The 27,958-nt window shown below is 39.1% G+C and overlaps 1 protein-coding gene and 1 long non-coding RNA gene across 7 annotated transcripts in view; one reads left to right on the top strand and one right to left on the bottom strand.

The window, feature by feature from the left end:
• Window positions 1-27,958, top strand: part of ADCK1 (aarF domain containing kinase 1) — a 171,342-nt gene that overhangs the window by 83,289 nt on the left and 60,095 nt on the right. For 4 of the 5 annotated variants that reach the window (XM_074235624.1, XM_074235623.1, XM_074235625.1 and 1 more), the window contains one exon: window positions 26,932-27,090. In XM_074235624.1, the coding sequence (XP_074091725.1) occupies window positions 26,932-27,090 (159 nt within the window). Of the gene's footprint in view, window positions 1-11,876; window positions 13,000-26,931; window positions 27,091-27,958 lie in introns of those variants that run through there. The other variant, XM_074235626.1, reaches the window with a different exon arrangement.
• On the bottom strand, window positions 2,745-12,824 carry LOC141522293 (uncharacterized). 2 transcript variants are annotated; one of them, XR_012478189.1, is made up of 4 exons: window positions 12,666-12,824; window positions 11,071-11,191; window positions 5,648-5,731; window positions 2,745-3,184 (listed from the first exon to the last, which is right to left on the bottom strand). It is a non-coding gene; the product is annotated as an uncharacterized LOC141522293 (long non-coding RNA). The 2 variants fall into 2 exon arrangements; XR_012478190.1 differs by lacking the exon at window positions 5,648-5,731.

Raw genomic sequence — 27,958 nt, 5'->3', positions numbered from 1 at the left:
TCCATCTCTTCCTTGGTCATAAATTGCTTCCCTTTCCATAGATCTGACAAGGTACATCTTCTAGTTTGCTTGTAATATTTTTTTTTATGTCTAGATCCTGTATCCATTTTGATCTTATCTTGGTAAATGGTATGAGGTATTGGTCTAATCTAAGTTTCTAACATACTAACTTCCAATTTCCCAACAGTTTTTTTTTCATGATTTTTTTTTCTTTTAGATTTTTGCAAGACAAATGGGGTTAAGTGGCTTGCCCAAGGCCACACAGCTAGGATTCATTTTCTAATACAGCAGCTATAAATAGCTGGGTCTGCTGTATGCAAGGCTGCTAGGGATACTAGGCCAAAATAAAAACCAATCCCTGGCCTCAAGGAGCTCATAGTTTCCCATTACATTCTCTCTCTGTCCTCCTGAAATGAAAATCCTTCATGCCTCTGAGCTTTTTTTTTGATTGCTGTCTTGATAATAATTGCTGATATTTATACTGTGCCATGAGGTTTATATCCCTAGTATCTCACACAGTATATGGCCCATAATTGGCAATAATAAATGCTTGCTGATGGATCAAAAAACTCTTTTCATACCTTCTCATTAGATATAACAGACTCTATGAGGGAGACTCTTTGATGATTTCCATTTTACAGATGAGGAAACAGAGACTCAGAGAAAGAACTTGTCCAGGGTGATACAGCTAGTAATCATTGGAAGCAGGTTTCAAACCCAGATCTTCATGACTTTCAGTCTGTAGCTGTATACACTGCCAGATTGCACCCCTTCCCCTCTCAGGGACCCCTTGAGGGCTACTCACCTATGCCCAAGCTATTCCAGTGCTACCCATGGTGATGACTCTGCTTCTCCTTCCCATCCCAGACACCTTTTTAGAGATCATATTTATTGTACCTTATGCTACCTTCTCTGTATTCATGCCCCCTCTCCTCCTATCTCCCTCCCTCCTGCCTTCTTTGGTATAATCAGAAAACAGAAGGATCTGGGCTGCTAATGTCTACTGGTAGAAGGAGAAGAGAGAGGACTGAATGATAAAGAACTGCCCGGAGTGAGGAGGGGGAAGGGGAGACATCTGACTTCTTTTCTTTTCCTGCTTTCCCAGCAGCTATCAATAAAAAATACATTTATATTAAAAACATAATGAGGAATAAAAAAAACCAGTTTTGTCCCCAATAATGCAGGACATCAAAAGGAGATTTTTATCAATTATGAGAAAGATTTTGGCCATAAAAAGGTAATTTAAAGAGTCGGAGATGGATGGCAAGAGGCATTAATGTCAGCCAGAACAAATGGGCTTGCATTAGTCAATGAGAAGGAGTGGTGGAGATGCTGTCTGGGCTCTCTTTCACTGCTCAGTCGCAGTTTAGGCCTCCAGAATGTCTCTTGTTTTGTTTTCCTCTTTTCAGTCAATCAATGAACTTTTACTAAGTCTCTACCTGCTATATGGTAGGTACTGGAGATAAAAACAATGATGAAGCAGCCCTGCCCTTAAAGAACTTAAAGTCTATTTGGGATGACCTCATGAAGGATTTGTGTGTGCGTTTGTATGTGTGTGAGCCTGTGTGTGTTTGCGTAGCTGTGTGTCTATGTTTCTTTGTTATGTCTGTGTGTGTTTGTGTGTCTGTGTGTCTGTCTTTGTATGTCTTTGTGTGTTTGTGTATCTATGTCTATGTGTCTTTGTATGTATGTGTGTGAGTATGTTTTTGTGTAATCAAAATAAATCACAGAGTTTATGGTGAGGAGGGCAGTTAATAGATGGGAGAATCAAGGCAGACAATCCTTGAATTGAGTTTTACCTCATGCTACATGATATCAGAGTTCTTTATACTTGGCTCTGAAGGCCATCAGTGTGTTTATGTTTTACCTGTAGGGATTGAAATTCACTAGCAATGCTGCAGTGAGGGCTTTCTTGGGGTGGGGTCAGCATCTCTCCCAGGACTGATTGTCTGATGTATATTTTTCTCCCCATCTCTTTGGGAGCGGGTAACCCATAAAAGTGTTTATTGAATCAAAGAAATAGTGAATTGGAGAAGCCCCATTGATTACATGGGGCCTGGAAAGATAAGGAATACCTTGAGTGTGTCCCATGATGATGGAGATATGCCTTCTGTTCTTTGCCTTGTCTTTTCTCCTACCCTTCTGTGATACTTCTCTAGAGTTGTGCTGAGGGTTAGTGTGAGACAGACCAGGCTTTGAGTAAAAGGCAGGGATTAGAGCCTGACCCAGAGCTTGTAATTTGTAAAACATGTGCAAATACTACTCTGGAGTCTTCTGTTGCTTCACGGAAAATAATTTAAATTTGAGTAAAATGGAAGACAAAAGTACTAGAGTGTTAGAGCTGGACATAGCTCTATGAATCATTTAATCCAAGGGTTCTTTACCTGGGGTCCATGGATCCCCCCAGAGGGGCCAGTGGATAGATTTCAGGGAGTTCTTGAACTTGGATGAGAAAAAAATTACATATTTATTTTAATATAATTGATGTTCTTTGCAATCCTGTTTTGTTTTGTTTTATTTTGTACATTATCCTGAGAAGGATTTCATTAAGTTTCACAAGAACACCAATAGCATCTACAAATACAAAAAAGTCAATGCCTGATCCTCATTTTTGCTTGCTTTCTCAATGAGTAGATGAGGGGCTGGAGGGAAGGAGAGCATTTAGAACTCAGTATTTTGAAAGATAAAGAAAGCATTTATATATATTTATTTTTTTAACTGAAATTTTATTTTAATTTTCTGATTACATGCAATGGTAGTTTTTCAACATTCATCCCTTTGCAAATTTGTGAGTTCTACGTTTTCCTTTCTCTGCCCTCTCCCATGGTGGTTGGGGTATAAGTTGTACATGTGAATTCCTGTTTAACATATTTACATTTTAGTCATGTTGCGAAAGAGGAATTAGAACTAAAGGGAAAGACAAAACCATGAGAGGAAAAAGGAAAAACATCAAGGAACTTTTTAAAAAGTGATCATAGTATGCTTTGCTCTGCATTCAGTATTGTCCTAGTATTGTCTTCTGATGTGGATGTGTATTGTCCATAGAAAGTCTCCCAGGGTTGTCCTTGATCTCTGAACTGCTGGGAGGAGCTGCATCCATCATAATTGATCATCTCACAATGTTGTTAATGTGTTCAAATTCTCCTGGTTCTGCTCCCTTCATTCAATATCCGTCCATGCAAATCTAGAAAACATTTTTTAAAAAAAGAATGCCTGCTCTTATTCATACCTCACATGACAGATGAGGAAATTTAGACTCAGAGAGATTAAGTATAGTGGAAAGAGACCTCACCAAACTTATGTTGGAGTTTTAGGATCCTAGATTTTAGACCTAGAAGAGACTTCAGAGGCCAGTCTAATCTCATTTCTCACATGAGAAAACTGAGGTCTGGTGAGGGACTGGAGGAAAGAAGGGAGAGAAGGTCAGGTGATTTGCCCAAGGTCACACAGATAGTATCAGAGGTGAGATTTGAACCCAGGTCCCTTTATTGCAGAGCCAGGGCTCTACAATTCTACTACATTGTCTCCTAACCCTTTTAATGTATAGAGGGGGAAGCTGAGGGCCAGAGAGTCAGTGACTTGATTAACATCAAATAGGTAGTGACTGAAGTGAGATTTGAACCCAGGAACTCTGAACCTAGGCTAGAACTCTTTCCACTATGCCTTTCATCTTCACTCAGAAGACCTGAATGTGAGTTCTGACTCCAGCATTTGCTAGCTATGTGACCATGAACAGTCTCTTCATCTCTCTAAAAAGGGTTATAATAACAGTCATATTATCAGCCTTATGGGATAATGAAGAAAGTGTTTTGTAAACCTTAAGGTGGTATCTAAATATGAGTTGTTGTGATTATTATTTTATATCACTTGCCATATTGGGAAGAAGTAAAAGGTTAGACATTAAGGTTCTAGAATCTGAGGATTAGACATACCTAGGTATGACCCTGCTGTCATGGGGCCGTGCAAGGACCACTTTCAGTAGCTAGTGTCTTTTTTCTGAGGTCATATATACACTGTATCATTTATCTTGTATCATCTGTGTGTATATGTAGTGATTTGCATGTTTTCACTTCCATTAGAATATCAGCTTTTTGTGGTGACTAGGTAGCATAGTGGATAGAGCACTGGCCCTGGAGTCAGGAATACCTGAGTTCAAATCTGGCCTCAGACACTTAATAATTACCTAGCTGTGTGGCCTTGGGCAAGCCACTTAACCCCATTTGCCTTGCAAAAACCTAAAAAAAGAAAAAAAGAATATCAGCTTATTAAATTTATAATCAGAACCCTTTGTTTTGTGCTATTCCTAGTACTTTTACATTTATTACCTTATTTGATTCTCAGATCCACCTTATGAGGCATGTAAACTAGGGATTATTATGCCCATTTTATAAATGAAGCAACGGCTCCCTGGGGTTAGTTGGTCATCTAGCAAGATGATGGGGAAATTGGAACTAGAACCCTGACTTCTTGACTCTTAGGATCATGCCCTTTTTACAGGCACTGAAATGCTCCTACCTGCTACTTCCCCAAAGAGCCAATGAGAATATAATGCCCTGGGGCAGGTAGGTGGTGCAATGGATCGAACCTGGGCCCTGGAGTCAGGAGCACTTGAGTTCAAATATGCCCTCAAACACATGATACTTACTAGTTGTGAGACCCTGAGAAGGTCATTTAACTCTTATTGCCTTGCAAACAAGAAGAGGGTGGGAAGAGAGAGAGAGAGAGAGAGAGAGAGAGAGAGAGAGAGAGAGAGAGAGAGAGAGAGAGAGAGAAATACAACATAGATGTGAAAATGCTGAGAAAAGAATAAATTTAGAATGAAGGTGTTATCTCTCTTTTCATTACAGCAATAACAATGCTAATAACAACAATAGATATTATTCATTGTACTATAATTTATAGTTTATTATTTTAGCAATTCTATTATATATCATATCATTGTTAAATATTACATTAATTATATTATTGCATATAAATATAATAAAATACTATTGTTATAGCACCACAAAGTTAATGAAGCATTTTATTATTATCTGCATTTTATAGATGAGAAAATTAAGCTACAGATTTGTTAAGTGACTTAAGAGGTTAAGCCCAGTGTCACACAAATACCAAGAGTCTGAAAAAGAATTCAAACTCAGGGCTTTCTGATTCTAAATCCAAAATAATCCTCTTGCTTTGGGCCACATTTCCTGCAATTGGAGAGACCTGAGGAGAAGGATTTTTCTCAGATTCAGAAACTCTGTAAACCATCAGTTCCTTCCTCTTGTAGAAAAACTCATCCTACCAGTCACTTGCCCCAGGACTTCAATCTTTTACCATTATCATGTTCCCAACAGCAGCAGCAGGAATAGGAGTCCAGACCTTAAAAGTAGTTGATTTATGTTAGCTGTAAAGACAATGTTTAATCTCTAGCAACAATAATGTTTAATCTCCAACGTGCTAATCTGTTTTTCTTGTTGATTATGAATAGACCAGCTGTGCTACTTTCCTATTCATTGAATTAAAAGAACAAGCCCATTTCACAGGTCAGGATGGCTCAGGGTTTATATGTTGGCAGACCCTGTTGTGGGGAGGGTACACATCAGCCATCACACACACACACACACACACACACACACACACACACACACACACACAGACCTACCTCTGCTGAAGTAGATCCCAAAGCAAGTGTGACACAATGGACTTGTGATGGGACTTGAGGTCAGGAACTGAAGAATGTATACTGCTGGGAGGGAATAAGCCAGTTTGGGGATGGAGGGAAGGAAGAAAAATTATAAATTGTAATGGTAGAAAGGAAAAGTCTTTGGAAAAGACCTTAGAAAACATCATTTATTTTCCTGTGTATTGTGGTAGAGACCAGGAGGAAATGTGGAGAAAAAACAAAGGAAAAAATAAAGAAGTATATTGGACTTGGAATTAGGAAGCCCAGAGTTTTGACCCCTGCCATACAGGCAATATAATTCTGGGCAAATCACTTTAACCTTTCTCTGCTTCAGTTCCTTCATCTGTAAAATGGGAATGAAAATCAGAGCATTTACCTCCTGGGATTGTTGTCAGGATCAAATGAGACAAAATATATGAAATATTTTATAAATCTTAAAAGTGCTTCATAACCTCTAGCTATTATTATTGTTGTTTGTTATGGTTGATTTTAGACAAAAGATAACACCACCATCCTAAATCTTCATAAAAATTCAAATGTAGGTTTTCATTGGATTTTTTGGAGGATAGCAGAAAAAAATGCATTTCGGTATACTTTACAATTCAGTTTTCCTCTTTTTGTTGGATGAGTTGAATGTGGTGATGGGAAGACCTGTCAATCTTTGGGAATGGAATTAGGACTCTGATGTTGGATCATCATCAACTAAGCCTTCCCATCCCTCTACCTCTGTCTCTCCTAGATAGCTGCCTTTGGAAGGGATCAAAAGGGGGGGCAGGGCCAGTATTCACAGTCTAAAGAAGAGAATTAGAAGGTATGTGACAGCTGATTTCAAATAGTGTGGAAGAGGGATTATGTTGTTTCTGCCTGACCTTAGAAGATGGAAACAGGAACAATGGGTGGAAATGGAAGAAAAACAGATTTGGGTTTGCTATGAGGAAATATTTCCTAGCCATTACAGCTGTCCAAGTGATATGGGCAACCTCAGATGACAGCGAGTTCCCCATCACTGGATGCTTTCAGTGGCAGGCTGTATGACCACTTATTTAGAATGTGATAGAAGGAGTGGATGACCTCTAAAGTCTATTCCAACTGGAGGATTCTATTTTGTGAAAGACTTTGTTTCCTCCTCCCTCCTTTCTCCTCTTTTCCCTCCCTCCCCCACTTTGGTCTCTTGCCACTTTTCCAGTATCCAATTAAGTGTACTCTTTTCATCTTCTTACAGTTGCTACAGTTTTCCTCTGCCCACCCCCCACCTCCAGTTGCCTGTTATCAGTTGGCACCTTTTGCTTTGAACCTGTTCCAGGAGATGCTGAGCACTTTAGGAGTTGTTACATGGGGAAGCTGGCAAAGCGTCCCTGGAGTTAAGTGGGCAAAGCTTCTCAGAAGCTATGGGTGGGCTGACTCTATGAAAATGTTGTGATAATAATTATTAATGCAAAATAGATAAATACTTAGGGTTGATGGCCAGTTTTAGATACCATCAGTTAGACCTGTCACTCATTAGTGGCTAAGTGGGGGAGAAGGAGGGGGCCCAATCAGATCTCCCCAGATTAACCAAGCCCTTTTGTAAATTGTGGGCTGCGGGATCTGACATTTGATAAATTATTCTTCATAATCCACCATCAGCTGTCATAAATCTCATCTTTCAACTTTTCCCATCTTAATAACTTCAGCAGCCACAATGGGTAACATTTTTTTTCTGTACTGGTGATATAAATAACTAGGGAAGGGAACAAGAGAAACTGGACAAAGAAGCCTGGGCTGGAGGCTGAGCACCAGTTAATAAGACCTCTGCCCATCCTCCCCCTCACAGCCTTCATCACCTTTTTTGTGTACAATATTGTCTTCCCCTATGAGAATGTAAGCCCCTCGAGGACAAGTGTATCTTTCTTTTTTCTTGTATTTAGATCTCCTTAGCTCAGTGCCTTGTTGCTTTGAGATGTCAGATTTGAGCCAGTGTTTCCCAGGTATGCAATAGTGTCTGGACAATTAAAGAAGGCTATGTGACATGGATAGGAGGATTCCATGGCAGTACCCATCACATTAGATATTCACGGGGGTGGCTAGGTGGCGCAGTAGATGGAGCACCAGCCCTGTAGTCAGGAGGACCTGAGTTCAAATCCAGCCTCAGACACTTAATAATTACCTAGCTGTGTGGCCTTGGGCAAGCCACTTAATCCCATTGCCTTGCAAAAAAAACTAAAAAAAAAGATATTCACTACCATGTGTGTTTTACATATATTTGCATATCATAGAATACCAAAAAAACCTGAGGAATATCCTCTGCTCTTTTATGATCTGGATGCTCTGGCGATTGCTCAGTATGTCTCCTTAGGTTAACTAAGCCTATTTTTTGCACATCATGTTGTATCTTAAGAATATATTCCCACAGGTACATACTCCTGTCACAGGCATCTATTACTTTTTGTTAGTTAGCAAAGTATTTAAAGCCAGAAGGGGATTTTAGAGGTCATAGAGTCCAATGTCCTCATTTTACAGTTAGAAAATTGAGACCAGAGAAATCAAGTGACTTGTCTAATGTCACAAAGGCAGTAACAAAACTAGAATTCAAACTCAACTCCTTTGACTCCAATATCAGTGAGAAGTCAGTAAACATTTATTTTATTAAATTTATTAATTTATTTTGAATTATTATTTTAAGTTGATTTATTTTTTCTGAACTTAATAAAATGAGCATTTTCATAATAATTGAATAGGAAAAAAACATGATTTTACATAAAACTGTAAATCTATTATGTAAAACTTGCTATTCCTTTTTTTGTTGTTGTTTTTGTAGGGCATTGAGTTTAAGTGACTTCCCCAAGGTCACACAGCTAATGTGCTGAGACTTATTTTGAACACAGGTCCTCCTGACTCCAGGACTGGTACTCTATCTACTATGCACCCAGCTGCCCTTTATTCCTTTTAAACATATAATAAAGTTATCATGTAACTTTTTCCCTTTCTTTTCCCTCTCCTCCCTCCTTTCTCTGTATACAGATTGCTAATTTGGGTATTTATATGGTCAAGGTTACTTATTCTCTCAAAATCTTCCTTAAAAAATATTGCTGTTACTGTATACATTGTTCTCTTGGTTCAGTTCATTTTGTTTTTCATTATTCCATGCAAGTCTTTCCATGTTTTCCTAAGACCAATCTGCTTATCATTTCTTACAACATGATAATATTCCATCAGTCATATATCACATGTTGATCCAGTCCCCATTTACATGTATCCCTGCAATTTCCATTTCTTTACCATCACAAAGAAAATTACTATGAATATTTAGAACATAGGTTTATTGTAGAACATAGAGCCTTTAATAAACACTACTATGTGAAAGGTGCTTAGCACAAAATGCTAGGAATACAAATACAAGTTGTCCTCTTTGAGCTTACCTTCTAATGGAGGAAGAAAGTGCATAAGAGAGTTGAAATGGGATAAGGAAAGAGAGACAGTATGGTAGATAGAGTTCAATGGAGAATCAGGACTGTATCCTAGAGATGAATGAAAATGTGGCTGGCCTGGGCCTCCTCCTTATAGTGGTAGAACCAGTCAATTCTAGGGGCCACAGGGCAGAATGGTCACTGCTGGGAGGGAAGTAGTAAAGGGTGAAGTGAGCTTTCAGAACTAGGATGAGAGACCAAATCCTATGGCAATGAAATAGCAGTCAGTCTGGAAAGATTGCATCCACTCACCATGCTCCCTCTCTCTGAGACCAGAATTTTCATCTTGGCCTTGCTTTAGCCATCTATACATCTTGACCAAGCCCTTCTATAGTCTCAGTTTTTATTGTCTCCGAAACAAGGGAGTTGGATTTGATCTTTAAGGCTCTTTACTGCTTTAAAATGTCTGATTCTAGCTGTTAAGATAAAGGAACCAGAACCTGGAAAGGTTGGTTGATTTACTTAAGATCATACATATTTTTGTGCATCTTGATAAGGAAAATAACTTGCAGCCTGGGAAAAGGAGTGAAGGCTTGGGCATTTGGAACTGATACATTGAAACCCAGTTCCTTCCTTCCTTCCTTCCTTCCTTCCTTCCTTCCTTCCTTCCTTCCTTCCTTCCTTCCTTCCTTCCTTCCTCTTTCAGTTTTGCCATGCTGAATTTGAGTACCAATTTCCAACTCGGGTCTTCTCTGTTCCCTGGAGTTTGGCTGACTGACTACTTAGTACTGTCATATGGGACCCAATCTGAAAGCTTTTTGATTGTCTCCCCACTTATCTGCTGGACCTGCCATTCTCCACGGGAAGGAATGAGATTGGTCTGACATGCCTTGCCCTTCACAGAACTAGGTTGGTGATTACCCAGGACCTGTCTTCTTGAGGCTTTTGGCAAATCAGAGGTTTGGCCATTTGTTTCAATCTCCCCCCAATAATCCAGTTGAGGTTGCTAGTCTGTAATTTTGGGGGTCAGTCCTTAGAATAGGCAGGATTCATGCTTTCCTTTTCCCAGCCTTCAGACCCTTCACCCCTCCTTCCTGAGTTCTCAGAAATAATAGCTAATGGCCCTGTAATAACGTCAACCTGTTCAGTAAGTACCCTGGGGATAATATGAGCTTTTTGAAAGAAAAGAGCTACATGCATCTAAGCTATTATTATTGTTTATTATTTTTATTATAATAAATTGCTCTGAGGAAGGAACTAGGGGTGTCTACCCCAATGCTAAGGCAGTGCTGCTGACTTTCATTATTTGTATGAAAGATTTGGATTTTTTTAGGGTTGAGGAGAAGTAGAAGCATCTCAAGTTCCTTTCTCCTTCCCTCCTCATCCCAGTATGCAAGATGTATTTTGAGAGGCTCCACCTATTTCTCCACTGGTCTGCATTCTCTTCAGTTTGTCTCCCAATGTAATAAAAATTTATTATTCACACACTCAAAGATCTCTGTGATCTCCTATATGTGGGTATTCCCTCCATGCCTACCCAACTTGTGTGCTCTTTTTTGTTCATGTCTTTTTATAAATTTACCACAGGAGGGGGATCCCCCAAGATGCTGGAACCCCTCCTTGCTTTCTCTTGATATCATCCAATTTACCAATGGGGAACATGGACTCCTTACTAAGTCGCTATTAAATGTAAGATACCATGTAAACTACTAAGGGTACAAAGGTGAAGTAGAAAAATATAATTTTTACCTTTCAGGAGTCTAAATTATAGGTATGAGTAAGATAGGAACATAGATAACTGCAAAAACAAATTAGAATGTGTATTCTTCCCCCCCCCCCCCCCACACACATACACACTTGTAGGCTAGGATGAAAAAAGAAGTATAGCTGAGAGAGACATTTCTTTGGGTCATTAATAGGTTGGGCACTCATTGAGGCTGGCAGTAGTATAGGAATAATCTTTGCAAGACTGTTAATAAAAACAAAAAAAAAAAAATAAAAACAAAAATGTTTTACCTGGGCAGAGCCAACTATATTCTTCCCATGGAGCAACTCAACCCAACTTTATCCAGATGACCACCTTGGAAGGTACAGAGAACCTAGACCTCAGGTGATGAGAGGAAGGATGAACCATCTTCTGGAAGAAAAGAGGAGAGTACAACAAAAACACAGAGAATCAATTGGAAACTGAGGAAAGAGTACAAAGAGAGGAGGAGGCAACATGATGTTTGTTGTTGTTCAGTTATTTTCAGTTGAGTCTGATTCTTTGTGACCCTTTGGCATTTTCTTGATGAAAATACTGGACTGGTTTGCCATTTCCACCTAATTTTACAAATGAGGAATCTGAGGCAAACAGAATTAAGTGACTTGCTAGTAATTATTTGAGGTCAGATTTGCAACACTCTATCTGTGGTGCCATCTAACTACACTCTGATGGTGTATATAATGGGGGGCAGGGGAAGCACTATATTTGGAGTTGAGGACCTGAGTGAAACTAAAATTTCTGCTTTCTACCTGCAAGATCCTGGACAAGTTATTTAATCTCCTGATCTGTATATTGAGAAAAGTTGAATTTAGAGGCAACATGGTTTAGTAGTTAAGGCACTAGACTTAGAGTGAAGAAGACCAGAATTCAAATTCTGCCTCAGATTCTTATGAACCTTCAACCTTGAACAAATAACTGAACCTCTCTATAGCTCAGTGTTCTCATCTTCAAAATGAGGGCTTTTGACTTGTTGGCTTGAGATTCTTTTCAAATCTGTGAACTTGTTATGAGTCTGTGACTCAATCTCTAAGAGTCTTTCAGCTCTAAATCTTTTAACAATTAGTCAGCAAGCATTTATTTAGTGCCTATTATATATCAGATATTGTATTGAATACTAATACAAAAACTGGTACAAAAAGTGAAACAATTTCTGCTCCCGCACTTATATTCTAATGGGGGAGATAACAAGTAAATGAAGGCATCTGGGTGGCCCAGTAGATAGACCTCTGAGCCTGTTTCAGATCCAGTTTCAGATACTTGCTAGCTGTGTGACCCTGGGCAAGTCACTTGATCTCTGTTTGCCTCAATTGCCTCTTCTGTAAAATGAGCTGGAGAAGGAAATGGCAATCCCCTCTAATATTTTTCAAATTTCAAATTTCAAATAATTTCCATTGCCAAGAAAACCCCAAATGGACTCACAAAGAGTCAGACATCACTGAAATAATTAAATTACATAAAAATTTAAAGTTAGCAAATATAGGGGTAGGTAGGTGGTACAGTGGATAGAACACTGACCCTGTAGTCAGGAGGACTTGAGTTCAAATGTGACTTCAGACACTTAATAATTACCTGGCTATGTGACCTTGGGCAAGTCACTTAACCCCACTGCCTTGCAAAAACAAAAAAAGTTACCAAATACACTATAGAGACATAGACATGTGCATACATAGATGCAGAAACACAAAATAGTTATTGAGGGAGGAGTCTGGCATCTGCTGTGAAGGGTTGAGGGAGGTATTAAGATGGGTTTCATGCAGAAGATGGGGTCTGAGCAACATCTCAGAAGAGAGGGAACCTATATGGTAGAAGTAAGGAGGGAGAGGCACCTCAAGCTGTCTTCTCCTACCTTTTCCTAGGCTTCACCCCATCTGTATCCTAAATACATCCACAGAGTCTCAGGTCCAGCCAATGTGTCTACAAGGGTTGGAAGTTGGGGAGGGGTCCTGATTCATCATTTACATTTGAGGCATCCTCCCAGGATTTTAGCTGCCAACAGCTGGCATTGATCCAGTCATGGGGAGAGCCAGGTAGTGGGCTGGCTTGTGACATCGCCAGCCAGATGTTGTTTGCTGGTGCCGTAGTAACCTGCCTACTGTGTTTCTAGGGCTTTGGGGAAACCGCTGCTACCTGAGGCAAACAGTTTACTCAACTCCTGAGTGGTAACCATGTGTGCCCAGCAGGTGAGGCTCATCTCTGCCTTTGGTTAATATATCACTTTATTCAATTCTAGCCAAGCTACCTTCAGTTTTTGTCAGGTGCATCATGGGTCTTTCCTCCCTCCCTCTTACCTATTGCCCTCCAACAGGTGACAGATGAGGGAAGAGAATGGTCCAGTTGGTAGGCATAGGAGACCCCTACCAGCTACCCATCTCACAGGTTACCCTGAACAGCTCCCAATTTCTTAACATTTTTCCCCTTTTTCAAAGATTCTTTTGGCAGTGTGGTGAAGCCTAGAAACCCCTCCTCAGAATAAAATTTTTTTTTTAATTTTAGAAAGGTTTTATTTATTTTGATTTTTACAATTTCCCCCTCAATCTTGCTCCCCTCCCCCCCCAGAAGGCAGTTTGTTAGTCTTTACTTCATTCCCATAGTATGCATTGATCTAAGTTGAATGTGATAAGAGAGAAATCATATCCTTAAGGAAGAAACATGTAGTATGAGATATAGCTGAATTACAAAATTAGACAAATTTTTTTTAATTAAAAGTACATAGAAAGTCTTTGGTCTTTGTTAAAACTCCACAGTTCTTTCTCAGGATACAATGGTATTCTCCATCACAGATATCCCAAAATTGTGCCTGATTGATGCCCTGTTGGTATAAGCAAGTCCATTAAGGTTAATCATCACTCCCATGTTGCTGTTAGATGTACAGTGTTCTTCTGGTTCTGCTCATCTCTCTCTCTCTCTCTCTCTCTCTCTCTCTCTCTCTCTCTCTCTCAGCAAGGCAAATGGGGTTAAATGGCTTGCCCAAGGCCACACAGCTAGGTAATTATTAAGTGTCTGAGGCTGGATTTGAACTCAGGTACTCCTGACTCCAGGGAGGGTGCTCTATCCACTGTGCCACCTAGCCACCCCTGGTGCTGCTCATCTCGCTCAGCATCAGTTCATGCAAATCCTTCCAGGTTTCCCTGAAATCCCTTCCCTCCTGGTTTCTAATAGAACAGTAGTGCTCCATCACATACATATACCACAGTTTGTTAAGCCATTCCCCAATTGATGGACATTCCCTCAGTTACCAATTCTTTGCCACCACTATATATATATATATATATATATGTATATATATATATATATATACATATATATATATATATACACATGTATACACACACCCACACACACACACACACACACATATATATATCCCAGTAATGGTATTGCTGGATCAAAGGATATGCACATTTTTGTTGCCCTCTGGGCAACAAATTCCAAATTTCTCTCCAGAAAGGTTGGATGAGTTCACAGCTCCACCAATAAAGTATTAGTGTCCCAGATTTCCCACTTCCCTTCCAACATTGATCATTGTCTTTTCTGGTCATATTGGCTAGTCTGAGAGGTGAGGTGGTACCTCAGAGATGTTTTAATTTGCATTTCTCTAATAATTAGTGATTTAGAACAAGCTCCTTAGCATGTGGTACTCATACAGAATAATACTTTTTTAAAAACTTCATACTGGCAGAAAATACTCAATTTCATTTAGAAGTTAGTGAAAATAAACATGTTTTTCTATCCAAGTTCATGGATATTTTATAGTTTACACACAAACCTTCAGGAATCCATGGACCCCAGATTAAGAAAAAGTACCCATCCCAAACCAGCTGAAAATATATCTAGGGGACATTTAGGAGGGACCTAAAAGGGTAACTGGAATGGGAAGACTAGAAACCATCTTATATGTGGATCCACATCTTATGTGTGGATTGGTTGATGTTTATCTTGAAAAAGAGAAGATATAAAGAAGGACACGATGGTCATCTTCAATATTTGAGGGGTCATAGGTATGGACTACGAAGCACCTCAAGGACCATCTAATTCAACCCCTTTATTTTACAGATAAAGATACTGAGACCCAGGGAGGTTAAGGGACTAGGTTAAGGGACTTGCTCAAGGTTACGTAGACAGTAAGCATAAGAGGATTCAAATCTATACCCCATGTTTTTTTCTGCTCTTTTATACTGCATAGAAGAACAATTAGACTTGTTCTTCTTGGCTAGTGAATGGAAGATATATGAGGAGACAGATTTTTGGTTCAGTAGGAGAAAAAATTTCCCAGTAATTTGAACTAGGTTTCCTCAAGTGGGATCCTTATTGATTTTTTTTCATCAGAAACTGGAAGCCCAGTTGTTGAAGATGTAGAAGCGTTTCATGTTTCAGGAAGGGTTGATATAGATAAAACTTGTGACTCCACACCCAGGCATTTGGGTATTTATTCAGATATCAGTAGAAACACCCCTACTTTTAAACCCTGGAAATTCAAAGGAATAGCACCTGGAGACCCTGCTTATCCCCAGTCAGCATGGATTAATTTATTATGTACTTACTATACTCCAGTTTCTATGGGTACAATGAAAGACCAAAATAAAAAAAAAAACATGGTCCCTTGAAGTCAGGGAGTTCACATTTCTTATGGCGAGCTTTCTGGAGAGTTTGTTTTTTCTTTTTGGTTTTTGTAAGGCAGTGCCCAAGGTCACACAATTAGGTAATTATTAAGTGTCTGAGGTCATATTTGAATTCAGGTACTCCTGACTCTATCCACTGTGCTGCCTAGCTGCCCCTGTTAAGTTTCTTAACATGACTATGACACAAAAGTGAAAGGTTACATGTTGGGATACCTGTCCCCAGTCTATGCTTGTTTTTGTAAGCTAACTGAAATCCTTGCCAAGTCTCAGAGGAATGACACATTTTTTTTTCAAACTTTTTCTACTTTTACAAAAACCGTAGTGGGGAGAGTAAAGGAGGAAGAGAAACTCCCTATTGTTTTTCTTTCTGCAGACAGGGACATCGATAAATTTGAATCATAGAACAACAGTAATTAAAAACAGAAAAAAACCCAGTCATTTTAAAATGCAGTTGTTTTACTTAATTGATTTTGCTTCTGGGATGGAAGGTTGGGGAAGGGGGTGGGTGGGAAGGAAAAACAAAACCCTAAAAAATCAAGAGAAACTTATGGTGAGACTAGGGGGCCCAATGAGGGCTCAGTTTGAATCTAATTGTTGTAAATACTGCAGTTTGTTTCTTCTGATGATTGTTGCTGAAGGGATTTGGGGAGGTGAATTGGAAGATTGGGTGGGTGGGTGCATTTGTTTTTAGATGTACTGGAGGAAAAAACCCAATTTTAGGGACAGGGCCTTCTGTTTTTTTCCTGCTGTCCGTCAGCATAAAACATTTCCAAAGAACACCTTGCATCTAGGTTCCATTTGGAGACGTTTTATTCATATTTAATTATAGGCTGCAGTGCCAGTCTTTAATTACCTTTTTATAAAGCCGGCTAGGAACATGGCACTAGCAATAAATTATTGTGCATGTGTGTGTGTGTGTGTGTGTGTGTGTGTGTGTGTGTGTGTGTGTTTATGTGTATGACTTCATGAAAATGAGGGGGAGAGCTTTTATTTATAAGAGGTGAGTAGGATGAGTAGAGTATAGAGAGTGGATACCGGCCAGGCCCTCAAAGGACTCTTCCTCACCCTTTGCTGCCACTCACTCATTTTGGGGGATCTAGTTCTAATTCTTATAACTCTGGCTTATTGGTGGTGACAAAGGGTAGTGTATATCCTGAAGCCCTGGGCCTCCCTTACTCCTTCCTATGGTGTGGAGTCAATGACTTACACTATAATAGATGGGTGGGGAATCCCTTCTTGGGAATGGCTTTAAGTCATTAGTGGGGAGAGGATATTGATTGGAAGTGAGGGCCATGGAACCCTACAACAGTGAGGTTCTAATTGGGAGTCAGTGGCACTGGTTTCTATTCCCACATCTGCCATTTGCTATTCATATGACCTTGGGCCAATCATTTTTTTTTTAAGTTTTGTTTTGCAAGGCAAAGGAGGTTAAGTGACTTGCCCAAGGCCACATAGCTAGGTAATTATTAAGTGTCTGAAGGCCAGAGTTGAACTGGGTACTCCTGACTCCAGGGTGGTGCTCTATCAGGTGCACTATCCACTGGCCACCAAGCTGCCCCCGGGCCAATCATTTTAATCAGCTTGGATCTTATTTTCCTTATCTGTGAAAATGAGGTGGGAAGAATCATTATCAAAGTCAGAAAGACCTACATCTGACACAGAGTGACTGAGACTTTGACTAAGTTATTTAACTTCTCAGTGGCCCCAAGCAATTCTCCTAAGAGTATAAGTTGTTAGGAAGGAAGGAAAGAAAGAAGGAAGCAAAGAAGGAAGGAAGAGAGGGAGGGATGGAAGAAGGGAGAGGAAGGAAGGAAGGAATGAAGATAGGAGAGGAAGAAAAGGAGGGAAAGAAGAAGGAAAGGAGAGAGGAAGGAAGGAAAGGAGGGAGAGAGGAAGGAAGGAAGACAGGAGAGAGGAAGGAAGGAAGGGAAAGAGGAAGAAAGAATGGAAGGAGGGAAGGAAATAAACATTTGGAAAATTAGGTGCTATTGTTATCTCTATTTAACAGTTGAGGAGACTGAGGCAGACAGAGGTTAAAGTTGACTTTCCCTGGATCTGAGTTTGTAATTATCTGAGGTCAGATAATTACTAGGTCAGACTAGTGTTCTCTCCACTGCAGTATCTAAAGATAGTGTTAATTGATTTTGCATTGATTGTACCAACCTCATTGATAGAGGAGGTAGAACTCCCTAAATTTTAAAGATTAAAAAAAAATAAAATAAGGAAATTTGACCAGAGGACTCTAAAGGTACCTTTTCCCTCTATGTCCGTAATTTTATACTCTACAACAGACTTCTCAGGATTTCTAGTTCAGTACTCTTTCTACTTCTTAACTGCTCTTCTGTAGATAGTTCCTAGTATACCCTCATCATTCTAATTTAATTTTTAAAAATTCTGGGTTGCATGTATAATTGTTATCATATTGTTTGTCTTCTCAATGGATGGGGAAAAGCCTGGTGAAAGAGAGAATTTGGAACTCAAAAAAATCAAAATTTAATAAAAATTATGTATTGGATTGGACCTATGATTTGAGATAATCAGTCAACATTAATTAAATGTTTCCTTTGTGCTAGGTACTGGGCTAATGGCTGGTAACACAAAGACAGTCCCTGCCCTCAGGAGTTTTCAATTTTTTAATTAATGTGTTGTTTTATTTTTCCAATTATATACCAGGATAGTTTTTTTTTGTTCTTTGTTTTTTTGTTTTTTGTAAGGCAGTGGAGTAAGTGACTTGCCCAAGGTCACACAGCTAGGTAATTATTAAATGCCTGAAGTCAAATGTGAACTCAGGTCCTCCTGACTCCAGGGCCCATGCTCTATCCACTGTGCCACCTAGTTGCCCAGTTAGTTTTTCAACATTTATCCATTTGCAAATTCTTAAGTTAAATGTTTTTCTACCACTCTCCCTTCCCTCTCCCTTCTCTTGGTGGTGAGCAGTTTGGGAAAAGTTGTACATGTACATTTGTGTTTAACATATTTACATATTATTCATTTTGTGTAAATGGAATTAAGACTAGAAAGAAAACCATGAAATAGGAAGAATAAACACAGAAGTTTTTAAAAAGCGACCATAGTATGCATTCAGATTCTGTGGTGTCCCCCCACCGGATGTGGATAGCATTGTCCATATCAGGTCCCTCAGGGTTGTCCTAGCTCTCTGAACTGCTGAGGAGCTGCACCCATCAAGGTTGATCATCTCACAATGTTGCTGTTAACCTGGACAATGTTCTCCTGGTTCTGCAAGAAGCTTACATTTTAATGGAGAAGACACAAAAAAGGGAGAAGAGAGGGAAAAGATGAAGAAATCTGGTTGTAGGTTGGAGAGAAATGAAGTTTTATGGATGTAGTGAAATCCTTATGTGGAAACCATCATAGACTATTTGCAGCTTGTATCTTCTCTGCAATTTTTAGTCTTAAAGTTGTCTAGGACAAGGTAATGTGACTTGTCCAACATCATACAATCAGAATGGGTCAGAGGAAGAATTTGAGCCCAGGTCTTTTAGACTCTGCAACCAACTCTATTTCCCCTACAGCACACTTGCATTTAGTTTATTATAAGATAGAGCACATTACAAGGGAACAGTAGAAGGCACAGTGGATAGAGTGCCAGATTTGGAGTCAGAAAGACCAGAGTTCAAATTTGACCTCAGATACTTTCTAGCTGTGTGATCTAGACAAGTCACTTAATCCTGTGCATCTCAGTTTCCTCATCTGTAAAATGACCCAGAGAAGGAAATGGCAAACCACTCCCATATCTCTGCCATGAAAACCTCATGGACATTCAGTTCATAGGATCACTATAGTACCTTTACCAAGAAAATCCCCTGGACAATTGATCCAGGGGTCATGAAGAATCAGACCTGACTGTGATTGGACAGTACAAAAATATTATGTTTTATATTAAAATGTCAACATAATAATACAAATTTATATGCTACTTTATAGATCAAAGCACTTTATATATACATATTATTTCATTTTGGTCTTTTGATTAATGATCAGACGAAGTAGGTTATCAGAGATCCTATTAAACAGATGAGAGATTGAGAGATTCACATCATGGAAACAGGGTTCAGTGTCGGGTCTTCTAGTTCTGATCCTTTTCTATAGATCCACATGTGTCATGGAGTCTCTCTGTTTTAACTGTAATCCTCTTCTGAACACAAGGGCTATAGAAACGTCACCTGTTGGTGGTACTCCTACCTCTAGCACCTGCCTGTTCTCAGACTCTGATTTGCAGCTTGGCTGGTCTCCCAGGACTATCATAAAATGCCACCTTGGATTTAGGAGGAGGGTTTGCAAGTTTATTCAATTGGTGGACCCCTCTGAGTTGGTTTGGCTGGTGTTCTGCAGGCACAGGGGAATTTATTTCTCCGTTCTGGGGGAAATTGGATGATCCCTACGGTCTCTTCCATCTTAAAGGTTTCCCAGTTCTAAGTATAGCCATCAGAAAATGAGGAATGGAGATCTCCAAGGTCCCTTTCCTCTCTCAGGTTTCTCGGAAACAAAGACAATTCCAAAAGACTTGTGATGGAAAATGCCATCTGAGAACAGATCTGAGAACAGCTGCCTGGAGGTGAGGAATCAAGTACAATTCCTGCTGGGAAGCCCTTTTTGCACCTTGCCCCACAGTGCATTCTCCCTGGGAGCTAGTGCTGCCTGAGATCAGAGAAACTCTTTTTTTGCTGAGTTGGGACAAATTGTATAATAATGAGAAAAGCCAGGAAATTGCAGGAGTCATAGGATCTGAGTTTTCAGTCTTAGAATCATCTAGATCAAGCTCCTCTTTTTTAGAGAAGAAGACTCTTTCAGGTCCAGAAAGGTTAAATTATTTGCCCAAGGTCACACATGTATTGTGGGCAATTAATGGCTCCACCATTCACAGATTGTGGAACCTGAAGTCAGGAAGACTTTTTTCTGAGTTCAAATCTTACTAGATCAGTGTGACTCTCTAGTCAGTTACTTCATTCTCTTTGTCTCAGTTTCCTACAAGAAATGCTTTTGGTAGATGTTAACATAATAATATAAATTTATATGCTACTTTATTGAAACAAAGCACTTTATATACACATTTTTTTCATTTTGATCTTTGCAATTAATGACCAAGTGAGGTGGGTAGTCAGGGATCCTATTTCACAAAATAGAGATTGAAAGATTCGAAAGAGTAGAACCTGATTCTTTGGAGCCTTTGACAAATCTATAATTATTCTTCTTGAGGTTAGCATCTGACAGGCAATAGCATGGTGATTGGAAGACAAAATTAGTTGACAAATAGACTTTTATTGGAAATTAAAATCTGAGATACCACCACACATATCAGATTGACTAATATGACAGAAAAAGAAAATGATAACTATTGGAGGGGATGTGGGAAAATTGGGATATTAATGCACTGTTGGTGGAATTGTGAACTGATCTAATTATTCTGGAACTATGCCCAATGAGCTATCAATCTGTGCATACCCATAGATCTATCAATACCATTACCATCTCTATATCCTAAAAAGATAATAAAAAGGGGGAAAGACCCACATGTACAAAAATATTTATAGTCTTTCTTTATGAAGTGGCAAAGAGTTAGAAATTGAGGGAATATCAAATTAAGGAATGGCTAAACAAATTGTGGTAATGAGTGTAATGGAATACTATTGTTCTATAAGAAATGATGAGCAGGTGGATTTCAGAAAAGTCTGGAAAGATTTACGTGAACTGATGCTGAGTGAAGTGAGCAGAACCAGGAGAACATTGTACACTGCAACAGCAACATTATGCTACAATCATCTTACATAGAATTAATTTTTCTCAGTAATACAGTGAAACAAAGACAATTCCAAAAGACTTGTGATGGAAAATGCCATCCATATCCAGAGAAAACTCTGGAGTCTGAATGCAGATCAAACATATTATTTTCACTATTTAAAAAATTTGTTTTTTGTTTTTTTCCTTTTTTCCTTCCTTTTTGTTCTGATTCTTTCCCTTTTGTTCTGATTCTTCTTTAAAACATGACTATTATGGAAATAAGTTTAACATGATTATACAAGTATAATACAGATTGCTTGCCATCTTAGGGAGGGAGAAAAATTTGGTACTCAAAATCTTACAAAAACTAATGTCGAAAACTATCTTTGCATGTAATTGGGAAAAAAAAGACTAAAAAAATGTTGAAAACTATCTTTACATATAATTGGAAAAAATAAAATACTATTAAATACTCAAAAAATAGGCTTTTATCCTGTTGAAAGGAAAACCCTGATCTAGTTCTCAGATGGGAAAGCAAGGCTACTGAGAGATTATCCAAAGGGTGGTACAGTGAGAATCCTTGCTACAATATCCTCAAGTAAAAAGGATGATTATAACACTGAGCCCTGGAAACCATTGGTCTTGAACTCAGAAACTCTGGGATTGAGGTCTGGTTCTGAAACTGGCTAAGTCATTTAATCCTATCTTAGTTTTCTCATCTTTCATCATCAGTTATAGCTCCTAGATAACCCAGTGAATAGAACGCTGGGCCTGGAGTCAGAAAAATCTAAGTTGAAATCTTTCCTCAGATATTTATTATCTGTATGTCCCTGGGCAATTCATTTAACTTCCAGTGTGTCACAACATGGCTAATATGGAAATATGTTAAACATGATTGTACATATATAACCTATATTAAATTATTTGCTGACATGGAGGGGGAGAAAAATGTGAAACTCAGAAATCTTGCAAAAAGAGGAATATTGGAAACTATCTTTGCATGTAAGTGAAAAAAATAAAATAATATTAAAAAACTTCTAGTGACTCAGTTTCCTTCTTAGTTCCTAACTTCAATGAGATAATGCTTGAAAAGAGTTTTGTAGACCTTAAAAAGCTATATAAATGCTAGCTTTTATTTTTTTATTATTATGTATTCAATAAGGGATATACTATTTGCTCTATATATATACCTCACAGGTCATTTAGAGGAAGTATTTTGTAAAATCTGAGAAGTCAGTTGCCATAATTTGAGAGTGGTTAAGATGGGACTTATCTTGTCTCCCAACAAAGCCAGTGCCAAAGAAGATTGGGAAAAGATATAAGACCATAGACTTAAAATTGCAAGGGACCTTAGAAATCATCTAGTCCAAACCTCTCATTTTCTTAATGAGCTAACTGAGGTCCAGAGAGGGCAAACATTTGACTTAGATTATAGAGCTAGTAAATGACAGAATTTAGAGTTGAACCTAGATTCCCTAGCCAGCATATTTACCACTGTTTATAGGGATAAGTGAGCATGTGTAGGGTGGTCTGGAAGTGTGGGTGCACGTTAGCCACCCAAACTCTGACTTTGAGACCCATACCCTTTTGTATGGAGAAATATTTTCCAGTCCTGCTAGCAACAGATCCTTGGCCTTCTTCCCTTGATGGCAGGCCCTTCCTCCCTGGTGAGATGTTGACAAATGGGAAGGAGTTCAGCAAAAGCCACAAAAATGATGAAATGGTTGAAGGGAATGATTTATGAGGAGAGATTAGAGGAATAACTGTGTGGCTTGGCAAAACAAAGGGACAGGATGACAGGGGCAGAAGGCTTCTGTAGCCAGAGTAAGAGGGATAAAGACAGCAAAAATATGGGGCAAAGTTAAAAAGGAATTGCACACCTTAGGATAACTCTAAATATCTGTTCTTTGGTGAGGTAAGATTGAAGAGTTGGAAATATTGACTTGATCTGGCCTCTGTGAAATCAGAAGCATCAAGAGATTGAAGGGGTCACTCTCCATTCCTGTGCAGTGTTTACATTTTGCAGTAGGATTTATAATGTCTCCTCCCTGTCCCTACCCCAGCTAGGTTGTTTTTATTGGGGTCTATTCCCTGACTGAAATACATATATATATTCTTATTTGATCCTCATTAACAACCCTGTGAGTTAGGTGCTATTATTTCCAGCTTTTTTGGCTGTTCTTATTCAGTTGTTTTTCAGTTTTGTCTGACTCTTTTTTTTTTTTTTTAGGTGTATTTGTAAGGCAAATGGGGTTAAGTGGCTTGCCCAAGGCCACACAGCTAGGTAATTATTAAGTGTCTGAGACTGGATTTGAGCTCAGGTACACCTGACTCCAAGGCCGGTGCTTTTATCCACTACGCCACCTAGCTGCCCCTGTCTAACTCTTTATGACCCCATTGGGGTCTTCTTGGCAAAGATCCTGGAATAGTTTGCCATTTCCTTCTCTGGCTCATTTTACAGATGAGGAAACTGAGGCAAACAGGGTTAAGTGACTTGCCTAAGGTGGTAACACAGCTAGAAAATGTAGGAAGCCAGATATGAACTTAAGAAGATGGTCTTCCTGACTCCAAGCCTGGTGCTTTATCCACTGTGTTATTTAGCCACCCCTAGAGAACCTCAAATTGATAAGCCCATTTCTTTTTTTAAAAGGCAAGAAAAAATTATTTCTAAAACTTGATTAATGCAGGAAACTAAGGCTCAATCTGAGTCTTTATTGATGTGTCTTCCTTTGATTTTCTGGTCACTTTAGGACCTTAAAACTCCATGAAAGGGGCAGCTAGGTGGTGAAGTGGTTAGAACACTGACCCTAGAGTCAGGAGGACCCAAGTTCAAATGTGGACTCAGATACTTAATAATTACCTAGCTGAGTGATCTTGAGCAAGTCACTTAACCCCATTGGGTTAACCCCCCCCAAAAAAAAAACCAGAACAAAACAAAAGACCATGAAACATGGAGGCAAGACACCTTAGAGTTGATAATGTACTAAGACCTCTTGGGTCACCATTCTGCCTTGCTCACCAGATATGTTTCTCTAGGTAGTCAGAGGGGTGAGGGGAGGGGGAGAGGTACAGCTACCAAGGCTTAGTGCAGTATCCTTGTTGAGTATCCTTTCTGTGCTCCTTTTGTTAACTTTTGAACAATCTACAAGTATCTCATTTTGTTCCAGTATCAAATCTAAAGAGGGAAGAACCTGAGTTGGACCTGCTCACTATAGACCTGTACAATATTCATGGAATCATAGAATTATTGAAGATGGGAGAGACATTAGAAACTATCTAGGGGTGGCTAGGTGGTGCAGTGGATAGAGCACTGGCCCTGGAGTCAGAAATACCTGAGTTCAAATGTGGCCTCAGACACTTAATAATTACCTAGCTGTGTGGCCTTGGGCAGGCCACTTAACCCCACTGCCTTGCAAAAACCAAAACAAACAAACAAACAAAAAAACCCTATCTAATTCTATCCCTTTATTCTAAAAAATGAAGAAATAGAGACCCAGAGAGGTTGAGTAATTTGTTCAATGATGGGAGGACTGTAACAGAAACCAGGCTTGACTCCTTTACTCAAATAAGTAAAGAAGATCATTTTAGTAACTGCTTATATAGTGAAATCTTTTTCTTATAAGTATCTCAGAGGGAGTGGAGGATGGGAGGTCAGTACATCCCCTTTCTAGATGGGCATAGAAGAAGTTTAGCCGAGGAAGTTCAGTTATAGATGAGATTCACAACGGAACCAACCTTCCAGCTTTTAGCTCTCTATAAGACTGGGCTGAGCCTTGGAGCCAGGATGGTGGGGTCACCTGCATTCTCCAGGGCTGCTTCTTAGAGAAGAGATATGTCTTCTATGCCTAGGGCTGGGATTTCAGAGTTATGCAGACTGGCAGAGCTATAATTCATCCTGTCTGATTATTATCCAAGGCCACACATACCATCATCACTTGATTATCACATTACTAAAGAGAAGGGTACTAATATTATGAAACAGGAGATAATGATAAATCGCTCATATGATGAGATAATACACAATTCTAGATAATCCAGAAATAATTTTCCTTTTTCAAATACACATAAACCCAGTTTAACCAGCAAGAATCTATCAGTTTGTTGTTCAGTCGTTTCAGTGGTATCTGACTCTTTGTGCCTTCATTTGGGATTTCTTAGCAAAGATTCTTAGCTATTTCCTTCTCCAGCTCATTTTACAGATAAGGAAAACGAGGTGAACAGGATTAAATGACTTTCCCACATCTGGTAAGTTTCTGAGACTGGATTTAAATTCAAGTCTTCCTGAATCTAGTCCTAGAACTCTAACCACTGTGCTGCCTAGCCCTCCTGCATTTATTTAGCACTACAATTTGCCAGCAACTGTGTGGCACTAGGGATGCAAAAATATAAGTGAAACAATTCCTGCCCTCAAAGAGCATACATTACAATGGAGTTTGAAGCAACATGAATATATTTGCTTTTTATATATGCATACACACATTCATATGTATACATATAAGCAGGTAGGTGGCACAGTGAATAGTGTTCAAATGTGATCTCAGATACTTACTAGCTGTGCCATCCTGGACAAGTCACTAAACCCTGTTTGCCTCAGTTTCCTCATCTGTAAAATGAGCTGGCGAAAGAAGTAGTAGACTGCTCTAGTATCTTTACAAGCTCTCAAAGAGGTCACAGAGTCAGATATGCCTTAAAATGACTAATTAACAATCATAACAAACCATATACACATATAGAAGATATATATGCAGAACACATTTGCAGAATTTAAACACTGTGTATGTAAACATGCACAAACATGTGTATGCATATATGTATTTGATGAATCCATACATATAAAATGAGTACAAGTTTTGGGAAAAGGGGGCGGTGGCTCCTAAGGGAATCAGGAAAGGTTTCACATACAAGATGGAGTTTAAATTTAATCTTGAAGGAAACCAGGGATTCCAAATGGGAGAATGCACTGTGGGCATAGGGACTGCCAGGACAAAAGCACATTGTAGCAACAAGTATGAGAAACAGCAAACAGTTCAGTATGTTTGGTTTGTAGAGTATATGGAGGAGGAGACAGTTGTAAGAACACTGGAAACATAGGAAGGGGCCAGCTTGTGAACAAGTTTTAAATGCCAAACAGAGGACCGTATATTTGATCCTAAAGACCTTGTGAAAAAAGGAGGGGAGTCAGGAAAACTTTGAGGTGAGGGAGTCAAGCTGGAGATGTTGCAGTAGACTGAGCAGGGGATGATGAAACCTTGAATTAGAGGCTGGGTGAGCAGAGAGAAGGGCACACATACAAAAATGTAATGGAAGTAGAGATAAGATTTGGCAATGCATTGGAAGTGGAATGAGGGTAAGTAAAGAGGCAAAATGATACAAAGACTGCCTAGATGAGTGAAAGTTGGTGCCTTTGGCAGTAACAGGGAAATTCAATAGAGGAATGAGATTTTGGAGAGAGAAAATTACATGTTAAACTTGAGTGGTCTATGGGACATGCTATTTAAAATTTTGGGAATGTGGGCCTGGGCCTCAAGAGTCATCTCCTGATGATAAAGAGCTGGCTTCCTCCTTTGTAGTCCCAAATATCATCCAGAAAGGAGTTCATGTGATTAGAAAGTCCCAGGAGATCCTAGGTAGTCATAGAGAACTCCTGTGACCCAAGGGGTGTATTGATAATAATTCCTCTCTCCTAGAGTGCTCATCTAGCTTGAATTGGGTCACTCTTTCACTCTTTCCATCCTTCTTTTCTCTTCTGGACAGATCCAGGACCTATTTCAAAGTTTTGAAGATACCCCCCTTGGGGTGGCCTCCCTTGCTCAGGTCCACAAGGCTGTACTGTATGATGGGAGAACAGTGGCTGTGAAGGTTCAACACCCAAAGGTACAAGCCCAGAGCTTGAAGGACATTCTACTGATGGAGGTAGGAGTCATCTTTCTTCCTCCTCACAATCTTATAAGTCTACTGGTAAATAAGATGTAGAATGTTTTTGTTCTGTTTTTAAATTTTTAATAGTATTTTTTCCAATTACATGTAAAAACAATTTTCATTCTTCATATTTTAAAAGATTTTGAGTTCCAAATTGTCCCCTCTATCCCTCCCCTCAACCTCCTCAAGATGGCAAGCAACCTGATGTAGTTTATACTTTTTCAATCAAATATAACATACTTCCACATTAATCATGTTGTGTAAGAAGAAGTAGAACAAGAGGAAAGAACCATGAGAAAATAAAGTGAAAACAATATTTTTCAATCTGCATTCAGACTCCATCACTTCTTTCTCTGAATATAGATAGCATTTTCCATGAGTCTTTTGGAATTGTAATTATTTGTAAAGTTAATGCTGATCACAGTTAGGACCTGGGACATAGTGGGAAAGATGGAGGAAAGAAAGAAGAATGTTAAAGTTAGCTATAGTAATTGGCCCTGCCCACAGATGGTGCCAGAGACTCTGAAGGTATATGCTAAAGCTTACACCCGTATTTGATTAATACTTTTTCTATATCCAAAGAGGGTATTTACTTGAGTTATATTAATTTATGTTGTATGTTCTGGCAGTAAAAAATGAAGCACAAATTGAATAAGCTTAAAGAAATTATTATCAAAAGAAACTTTATTTAAAGAACCAGCCCCTAATTTATCTTTTTTGTCTGTCCACACTTAGAATGAAGTTCAATAAACATTCATTAAAACACTTTCCATGCCAAGGCAACGTTCTAGGAATGGGGAAGGCAGACAATTCGTTCCCCCCCCCCCCTTCCATCCCCCAAACCTAGAAGTTTATTTTAATC

Source organism: Macrotis lagotis, chromosome 4 (genome assembly GCF_037893015.1).
Source record: "Macrotis lagotis isolate mMagLag1 chromosome 4, bilby.v1.9.chrom.fasta, whole genome shotgun sequence".
In the NCBI taxonomy this organism is placed as follows: Eukaryota; Metazoa; Chordata; class Mammalia; order Peramelemorphia; family Peramelidae; genus Macrotis; species Macrotis lagotis.
This window is presented reverse-complemented; position numbering and strand designations above follow the sequence as displayed.